This window comes from Penaeus japonicus, unplaced genomic scaffold, assembly GCF_977035675.1.
Source record: "Penaeus japonicus unplaced genomic scaffold, GWHDUDI00000001_assembly GWHDUDI00000013, whole genome shotgun sequence".
NCBI classification, from domain to species: domain Eukaryota; kingdom Metazoa; phylum Arthropoda; class Malacostraca; order Decapoda; family Penaeidae; genus Penaeus; species Penaeus japonicus.
Window position 1 is genome coordinate 19,713,384 of NW_028234415.1, and position 10,000 is coordinate 19,723,383.

At 36.1% G+C, this 10,000-nt stretch overlaps 2 protein-coding genes and 1 pseudogene across 3 annotated transcripts in view; all 3 read left to right on the plus strand.

The window, feature by feature from the left end:
• Rat1 (5'-3' exoribonuclease 2 Rat1) overlaps positions 1-1,633 on the plus strand; it is a 27,009-nt gene extending 25,376 nt beyond the window's left edge. For both annotated transcript variants that reach the window (XM_043014312.2, XM_043014313.2), the window contains 2 exons: positions 537-635; positions 808-1,633. In XM_043014312.2, the coding sequence (XP_042870246.2) occupies positions 537-635; positions 808-1,003 (295 nt within the window). In that variant the 3' untranslated portion in view covers positions 1,004-1,633. The remainder of the gene's footprint in view (positions 1-536; positions 636-807) is intronic.
• Positions 1,634-7,035: 5,402 nt separating this feature from the next.
• Positions 7,036-10,000, plus strand: part of LOC122252067 (uncharacterized) — an 8,312-nt gene continuing 5,347 nt past the window's right edge. The window contains exon 1 of the mRNA XM_086542994.1: positions 7,036-7,080. The gene's annotated coding sequence lies outside the window, so the exon portion shown is untranslated. The remainder of the gene's footprint in view (positions 7,081-10,000) is intronic.
• LOC122252063 (uncharacterized) overlaps positions 9,015-10,000 on the plus strand; it is a 1,261-nt pseudogene continuing 275 nt past the window's right edge.

The window sequence follows — 10,000 nt, forward strand, 5'->3', positions numbered from 1 at the left end:
ATAATCTGTTATCCTGGCACCAGTAAAGTCCCGAGTTAATTTGACAAAGGTTCAATCTGTATTCAGCAAAAGCCATCTTTGCTGCGGGAAAAGGGAAATCAGGTCATTTTTTTTAGATAGAAGAATTAGACATTTTTATTTATTTTTTATACATATAGATGACTTCACAAGTGCTTTGTCACCATGTAGTCAATTACTAGGCCCTCCTGACTTCACATTTCATGAGAAAAAATATTTATTCATTACTATTATTATCAATATCAACATTATGATTCTTTTTTTCTTTTCTTTCAATTATTATTATTATTATTATTATTATTATTATTGTTGTTGTTATTATTACTGTTACTATTATTATTATTATGTTAGTAACAATGAGAATTGTAATAGAAAGAAAAACTTTTTGTGTGTAAAAGAATATGAAGGTGTATACATTCACTCCTCTTGTCTACATGTTTATAATAAACAGCTGTTTTCCATAGAAACTGAAAACGTATAATTGCAGTAGAATTCAATGTTCTTCTTTGTGCTTGCAGTAATCACAACAGGAATCACTATGGTGGAGGCCAGGGTGGTTATGGAGGATACAACAGCAATAGAAACTATGGAGGCGGAGGCTACAGCAGCAATCAAAGGTAAGACTTGCAGATATAGTCAAAATGTTTGTGTTACTCAGAAAACAGATACTGTAACAAGATATTGTTCTAGTTTTGTGGAGATATGATTTGTTCCTCCTACTTTTTCCAGTCTAGATGTACCCCTATATCCATCCAGCTGATTCATTCAGATTTATTATTGCAATTGCAGGCAAAACTACAACTCCGGAGGAAATAACAACCAAGGTTACTACACGAGCGGTGGCAACAGCTACAACTCCCGAGGAGGCCATAGCTCAGGTGGAAATAGAGGAGGGGGAGGAGGTGGGGGCTATGGGGGCAACTACCACAGGGGCCGCGGAAGGGGAGGTGGAGGTTATTACAGAGGGAATGGAAATAACTATTGAGGCGGGAGAAATGTGGTCTCGGAGGGGAAGCAAACCACATGTTTGTTTTTCGTTTTGTTTTGTTCCTCAATTTGTACTATACCCTTTTATGTGAGAGGATTGGTCGACACCAGTCTTACGGTACTTGATCGTAAGCTGAAGTAAAAATGCAAGTAATAAGTTGAATATATATATTATATATATATTTTTATTGATGTTTAGATAATAAAGAAGAAACGCTAGAGGTATTGTAGTGTATACGATACAGCATTTTGATAGAGTCTGCTAGAGGTACATTTTCTCTAATGTAATATTTTATGAAGAGGTTATATGTCATGCTAAAATAAATTGGAATTACTTCAGCATTAGAAGTCAAGAATATTAATCAAATAATTCTGGCCATCCGTCAGTTTCTCTGTATTTGTATTTCTCTCTTTTTTCTTAATCTATTAACTTTGTATTGATTTTAAAACATGAACATATAACCTCTAAGGAGAAACCGTTTGTATTAGTAAACAATGATGATTTCATCATTTCATTATAATCTTTGTCTATTTGTCATTTGTAAAAATAGAAGAACTATAACTTGGTTAGCACAATATTTTGTAAATTATACTTATTGTCTGAAAAAAATAAATAGTATTACAAGTACTTCTCGTATTCATTATCCGTATTGTACTTCAGTACTTAACTTTATTTCCAACAAAGGAATGTTGAAAGTGGAGTTTAAACTTCTTAATGTATGATGACATCTACATACGAACATGCATATGTACAAAGGTTACATAGAGATACACAATAATGATTGCAGTTTGTTGAATGAGATGATGGATATGAAATTTAAAGAAATGCATGCTTGTTTGTTTTTACCGTGTCCACGCAACACAAAACTACCGGTGGTCTTAAATGTTTTGCCTCATTGTAGAAACCAACTCTGTCAGAATGTGTAAAACCCGCACAGAATCTCTACAACAGATCATTTTCGTGCAACACCACAAAATTTAGTGATGTTGAAATACACAAGTGAAAGTCGTGAAAATCGACGGATACAAAAAGGGAGTGGTACTACTGCAGAGAGAACATTAGCAACACTTGAAGGTATGGTTTAGAAGACTGTTCCGCGGGATGCGAGTACCAAAGCCATAGCCACTAAGTGTCATTGCGACCAAGATCTAAGGATATATGATGAATCACAAATATAAACTAAGTAATATAATATAATACACAATAAAACAAGGTCACAGTAAGATCGAAATCAATTTGACGTTTCAAACTAATGAACATCTTCCTTGCTGAGATGTCTTTGTGAAATTCAATCTTATGCTACCGATATTTCCAAGCAAGAGCAGTAATGGGTGGTTGACCAGGGATGACCTAACAAAATCATGGTATCATCCACAATTAACGTGTGGTTCTTCTACTTTACGCGTTTGTACATATTCTGGTATTAGTATAGGATCTTCATTTTAGACTAGATATTTTTCTCAACTTTGCTTTGATCGCGGCTGCTATTTTGCCAACTGACGGGATGCCCGGTGACTGTATGTACACTCTTGCTACAGTTTCTATCTTCACTCTGACGATATGTTTCCCCAATTGATCCCCTGAATTTTGTGAACAGAAATGACACTAAAAACACCTGAATGCTTGTACTATCTGGCATTTTACAGGAGGTTGGTTCACTAACGACTCCGGGGGTCTTAGGTAAACGTAGAATAAATGGTCGAAAGGGCGTGTGTAAGCTAATATGATTATATCAGGAAACGTACGCGTATAAGTGTATACACTTGATGTGTAAATAAAATATGACCCCCCCCCCCCAGCAGGGAACCTAAAGCGCCCCCCCCGGACCCCTTACGTAATAGGTTTATAGGCTCCGGTCTTGAAGCTCAAAGATAGGTCGCCTTCCTCATATAGGTTAGGGTATACTGAAGTTTTTGATTAGCCTGGAAGATCTGAAAATATTTGCTCCTGATCAGAAAAAAAACAATGAGACAGGTAAATTTGAGGGAGAGATATGAATCACAAGACTATTATCCTGGATTTTAGATTTAAAACGCCCCAAATTAACAATTTTGGACTATTAGTCTATAGGAATTTGCATATCATATTTATGTTTAAACAATGTAAGTGATACATAAGACAGATTTTTTTATTTATTTTAAAACTGAAGTGTATGAGTAGGCAAAACTGATGTTTTGTACTCTGTATACCCTGCTGCATCTCCAAGACATGATTATCTTGTCGCTAACTCTTTTGACTGTCTTAGGCATCACTTCGATGTCTATCCTGTTGTTTGAAGCGTCTACTGACACTGGTTCTTTGAAACACAGAAGCAGCATCTCCAGGTAAAGACGCCATGCGCACAAACACAAGAATCCGATTTCAGATACGGTCCTCAAAGGTCCAAGGGAGTTTAGAACATTTGCTTGGCAGGAAATTTCAGGACGAAAATACACGAAACAGATACTGAAGTTGCACACGGGAGAGAGAATGAAAAAGTCTGATATAAAAAGAAAGAAAGAAGGAAAAGGTGACGATGCGTACAGAAGACAAACAATGTGGCTTTTCCATATATGGTAAAGAATATTCCTTTAAAAAATGTTGCAGCACACGAGAAGACATATTAAGATAAATCAAAGGTTAGCTACTTAAGGATGGGGAATCTGAAACTTTCAATACGTTTATATACACTGTCAAGGAATAATATATGTTATTTGGTAAATGACCCAGGAAAATTTGTTCGTTTTTTCTTTATGTATTTTATTAATCCGAATTCAGTTACTGTCTGCTTATACCGAGTATACTGCAATACTGTACTAGTATATAAAAATGTGTTTTTTTCTACTTATGAACTGTTACCGCTAACGGTAGCAAGAGATGGAAATGAAGGAGAAAGAAAAGAAGAAACAGAAAGAAATCGCCGCAGAGACCACGGCAAAATAACACATGTCCAGAGAGGCCTCTCTGTGTGGCCCGACCACAATCCCGCGACTGTCATCGCCGGCGCTGACACCATAGCTACGATGATATAGGTCAGGAGAGGCCGCCATGTGGCCTGACCTTGATTATAAACAAGTAAAAACCACTCGAGTAAAGAACAAGACCCTTGTTCTATAGACACACTTGTAGTCTAGACCAGTGGTTCTCAAACTGGGTGCCGCGGCACCCTGGGGTGCCACGGACAGCGCCTAGGGGTGCCACAAGATTGCCATGAATTTTGTCTTGGCTAGATCGTTTCAAGGTACATTTGTAAAACAGTTTGTAGCAGTCTGCCTATAATTAAATGTCGGTGTAGGAAGTTACTTGCTCTAATATTTTACTAAAATATAGGTAGATATTTCCTTTTGCACACTACTACTACTACTACTACTACTACTACTACTACTACTGATAACATAACTCTTAAGTTAATCTAATATTCTGAATCTAATTCCACTGACGAGTTCTATGTTTGGGCATGTACTACAGTACATCATATGTTAATTTGGGTTTGAGTACGGATAATAATTTTAAATCATTAATTAAAGTAATTCAAACAGGTACAATTTTATATCAGAAGTTAATTCATGTGAGGAGGGGTGATGGTGAAAAAGGGGTGCCACAGAAAGGATTATATAAATTCAGGGTGCCATCACTGAAAAAAGATTGAGAACCACTGGTCTAGACACACACACGATAGTCAAGGCGTAGACACCATCGTGACACGTAGTAATTGGGAGAGTCGACTAGTTCCGCTATGTCTATGTATAATTGCTATTACTAAATTGACAGTGTATAAGTGATATATTAATCTTTATAGATGTATGGATTACAATGTAACCTGTCAGGATGGAACCAGTGATTGTATTGTTCTTAAGCTTCAAGTACTTTAATCATTGTGACAATGTATTTGTTTACAGGTTTTGACCGCTTTCAATAAATCAGAGAGTGAGTTCTACACTGGTATCAGTCGTCCTCATATTGACCAATCAAATACCTGCTCCGTTGATAACGGCGGCAATATGAACATTCCATACCTGTAAGAGATATAAAACAGTAAATACAGTAAATTCAAGATGGCGAAGCAACAATATCTGATCCAAATTTACAGACAAGATGAGCAAAATTTTACCCTTATTTATTAAGAGACGAATCTTGCCGGAGAAATTACTCCTAAATATGTTCTCATATAAATCTAACGTTTATTAGTTTTATCCTGTGTCCATATCATTGGCCACTGAGCACTGTTATTCTATTTGTAACACGAATATTGACACGTGTCGTTATATATCGGGATTATTATAAATACCATCACTGTTATTACTATTTGTTAGTATAATGATAATGGAGATAATTGATAACCGAAATCCGTCTAGGAAATAGAAATATGTGTGCTCTCTTGTGTGTGTCCGAAGATACTGTCAATATATGCAACTAAGACTATGAAGTATCATTTAGTTTATATACTTCTGAGTACGAATGTTCTGTGATCATAATCATGTAGGTAATTATTACTATGTATCAATAGTTTTAGGTTACTTAGGCAATATCGTCTGTTTTCGATGAATGTAAAATGTACAAAGTATATTTAGTGTAATATAAAAGTTGTTTTATGAAAAGTTTCGAAAAAGCTGTAGACAATTAGTTCACAAACGAAATTGCTTATCACAGATAACTAAATAATGAACAAAGTATTTCCGCGTAATAATAATATACCAAAAATAGAGTGTAGAATCAAAGATTTTGGCCTAAAGCTTTGACAACGTGTTCTGAATGACGTCACTCAAAGGGACTGTGTACAGCATGATAGTATTTAAACATGATTAAATGTTCATTCAATATGATGATAATAACTGCCTCCAGCCTTAAGTCCCCTCATAACGTGTTTACAAAATATACTCATTATAGCGAGGCAAATTGCAGAAATTGTACTCAAATTATAACTATATTATGATGTTGCTTGTAATGTTTATATGTAATTGTTGCATTCTAAACATTATTCACGTGTGTGCTTTGTTATTTGTGGTGACATTTAAAAGTGATTTTGAATGTGAAAATTACGTACTTTCTATGGTTTAATCTTGGTCCCTTTATTAATGGTAAAACTAGTGAAAACTATTCATGTAATTTCTCAAAATGGTATTTAGATGGTTAGATACTGTCTGTTACACGTTCCTAATATTAAGTTTACTCTCAACAGTGGGTTCAAAGGTAAGATAGACAGGCCTTAATTGCTCAAGATTGGAATTATTTTTTAATTTAACTGTATAGTATGAGGAATGGTTAGTCCACCTCTATCATCTTCAATATATATATATATATATATATATATATATATATATATATATATATATATATATATATATATATATATATATACACATATGTACAATTGTACATATATATATATATATATATATATATATATATATATATATATATATGTATATATAGATACATATATACGTGTATGTGCGTGTATGTGTGTGCGTGCGTGCGTGCGTGTGTGTGTGTGTGTGTGTGTGTGTGTGTGTGTGTGTGTGTGTGTGTGTGTGTGTGTGTGTGTGTGTGCGCGTGCGCGCGTGCGTGTGTGCGCGTGCGTGTGTGTGTGTGTGTGTGTGTGTGTGTGTGTGTGTGTGTGTGTGTGTGTGTGTGTGTGTGTGTGTGTGTGTGTGTGTGTGTGTGTGTGTGTGTTTTACAGGTGAGGGATCATATTCTGAAAGTAATATGGAATAAGACAAATTAGCGTCCTATCTTTGACTGTGTGAGATGAATGATATATGGCTATTCTGACCAATCTTCATTTTCATTTCTTTTCATTTTCAATTTCCCCGCGTGTATAACTTTGCCCTTGTCCGAATATACCGTAACTTCTTTAAAATCAAGTCAATTTCTATCTATTGATTAGGTAAACTTATACATATATAAAATCTATTATTCTCTATATCTCACTCTAATATCTGTGTATATACCATAATAAATCACTGACATCAATAAGAAATAAAGAAAAATAAATGAGTCCAATGGAATCGGACGGAAAGCCATGTAAACAAGAGGAAGAAATCTGAACAACCTTGCCACTGCGATTAAACGAGAAATAATTGGGCTAATTAATGGTGAGTTTTAAGATATTACTTGTAAATGTTTATTTCGTCATCTTTATGTGCTAATCACAGGGTCTTGTGATAAGGATTTTCGGGGGAAACATTAGTTGAAAGAAAACAGTAAATGTGACTGTTATTATTTTTTTTTTTTTTTCTGTTTGCTTGTTCTTGAACCACTGTATTTTGTGACCAACAGTTCGATGTTTATTTTCATAGTACAGGGCAACCATTGCGGTAATTCTTTGGATTATGATAATGATTCTTTCATAGAAAAAAACAAATATTTACTACATTGTTTAGCTGTAATTAGAGCGAATGCTATGTTTATTTTCGCCGCAAATCTTCAGCGTTCGAGTTACACCAGTTGATTGCTTATCAATGCAGAATGAAGGTCGAAAGAGCTGTTGTGAGTATTATATTTCCATATCAAATAACTTCTTTATTTTCAAGCTGTGCAAGAAATGTCATTAATGAAAAGGGTAAATTTTCCGAATAGTACTCTCACCCTCTACTACTTATGTACAGTGGATATTGCCCGCGATTCCACTATATCCCACAATATGGACCCCGATAAAAGGGGAGGGTATTAAGTCGATCAGGTTCGTCAACCTTCATCCTGCACTGGTAAACAAGCGACTGTCTTTTTTTTTCTTTCTTTTTTATCTGCATTTATTTGAAGAGAGCCATCTATCGGAAAAAAACTATTTCAATTAATCTTCCCTTGAGTTTTCCTGGGGTATACTTCATCCTCTCTCCTACTACCGGGGCCCAGATTGTGGGGTAGGGGGGGGGGGGGGGGTATCATATTCAGTAGTTGAGGGTTACAGGAATCCATCGATTCACTTTCGTGGTAATGAGTAATGCGGTACCGTTCGGAAAATTTACCAAAACGATACGACTATGGCTTTCATAGGTAAATTGCATTATTTTTGTTACGTTTTTTTTCTTTATTTCTTTCTTTCATTCCTTTGAAAGAATTTCATGTTTGTCTCTGTCTCATCTTTTTTTTTAGATTCTATGTTTGTGCCTCCCCTTATCAGGAGCTCCACTTTAGGACCACCTACCTCTGCGGTATTTACCTATCAGGAAGCTTTACTCCCTGGGGTTTCCTAGGGCACTTACCTTTCGGTAGCTTCACACGCAGACACCCCACCCCACTCTTGTTTATTTTTTAAACATATTGGAGGCTCTTGCCCCTAGGGCATTTAGGGCTCCGCCCACAAGCCCTCTATAATTGGGATATCTACCTATCGGGGGTTCTGACCCAGTATCTTTTTGGTGCAAGTAAATGCCCATAACTTTCCATATTTGTCAGGGAGAACATCATAGCACACTAAATGTTTGAAACAAAGTTCAGGATTTTGGTACCATATTTACAAAGAGTATCTTGACTTCTAATGATTTGAAAATAAAATAGAATAAAGTATCATTGTACATGACATAAAATCAGAATTTACAATTCCCTCATTTTGAATATCTGAATCGAAGGATGTTCTGGCATCTTATTTCTTTTAAAATGTCCCTCTTATTTAGCTTGAAATTATAATGACTTCCACCAGGTGACCTCTCATAGGCAGTTTTATTCTCTCCCTTTATAGCTTTGGGTAATCAGGTTACATTTTGAGGTTTCTAATCAGGCTAGGTTTCCAACTCTGATGTGAATTATCATTATTTGATGGACATTTGAAGAAAAGGTGATGCATTAAATATATTATGAAAGCCTCATTCCCTATGTAAAACCTAGTCTAAAAATGAGAGAAAAATATGAAATTTCCAGATTTTCTATTGTAAATAGACCTCCAAATCTGAATAAGGAAAGATAAATGTAATGAATTAATAGAATCAGAACACTTCTATATATGAATAATAACTAAGATGATTATATTTAAACCGGCATTAGAAGGCATATCATGGATCATTTATACCCCCCCACACACACAGGTATTAACCCTGATCGACACTGGGATCAAGGAAAATGGTTGATGATTTACTGTACATGAAACAAGAAATAGAGACAGTGGACACCCTCTTCCCAGACTTCAAATATGAGGACATTGTGGATTCCAGAGGTGATGGCCTCCTCAAGCCAAAGACAGAGGAGGGACTTGCCATTGCGAAGGGGCAGACGAAATTGATTTGTCAGATTGAGGGAGAACTTGCTGACGTCAAGGAGGAACAGCTAGAAATCAAGGAGGAGATTGTGGAGGATAAAGAGGAGCATCACACAGACTTCCAGGAAGACAGTTGTGTAGATCTCTGTGCTGTAGAACCCGCAGAGGAGTCAGCCAACGAGTCACTCAAATGTGGTAAATGCAAGAAAAAGTTTGTGAACCATTCAAAATGGAAGATTCATATTAGGAGATGTAGGATAGGAAGAGCCTTCATCTGTGATGTTTGTGGCAAAAGCTTTGCTCAAAAGGCAGGTATTGTGTTACATATGAGGATACATACAGGGGAGAAGCCCTTTGGTTGTGATAGATGCAGCAAAAGGTTTCCTCATTCGGGGGATCTAGCGAGGCATACAAGGATTCACACAGGAGAAAAGCCTCATGTATGTGAGGTATGTGGATCTAGATTCTCCAGTATAAGTTCTCACAAGAGGCATCTGAGAATATATACTAGATAGAAACCATAGAGCTGCAATGAGTGTGGCACGGGTTTCTCGCAGAAAAGCACGCTAAAGAGACACGTGATGTTTTCGTTGTAATTTCTGTAGTAAGGAATTCATGGACAAAAGGTCAGGCACAGTAGGATGCACACGGAGGAAAAGAAATATAGATGCGATGTTTGTGAAAAAATGTTTTTTTTCGAGAAAGGTGACATAAACAAGCACAGGAAAATCCACACGGGCCAAAGAGATTTTGCTTGTGAAATTTGTGACAAGAAGTTCTACATCCATCGTGACCTGGGGAGACAGTGAGGATTCATACAG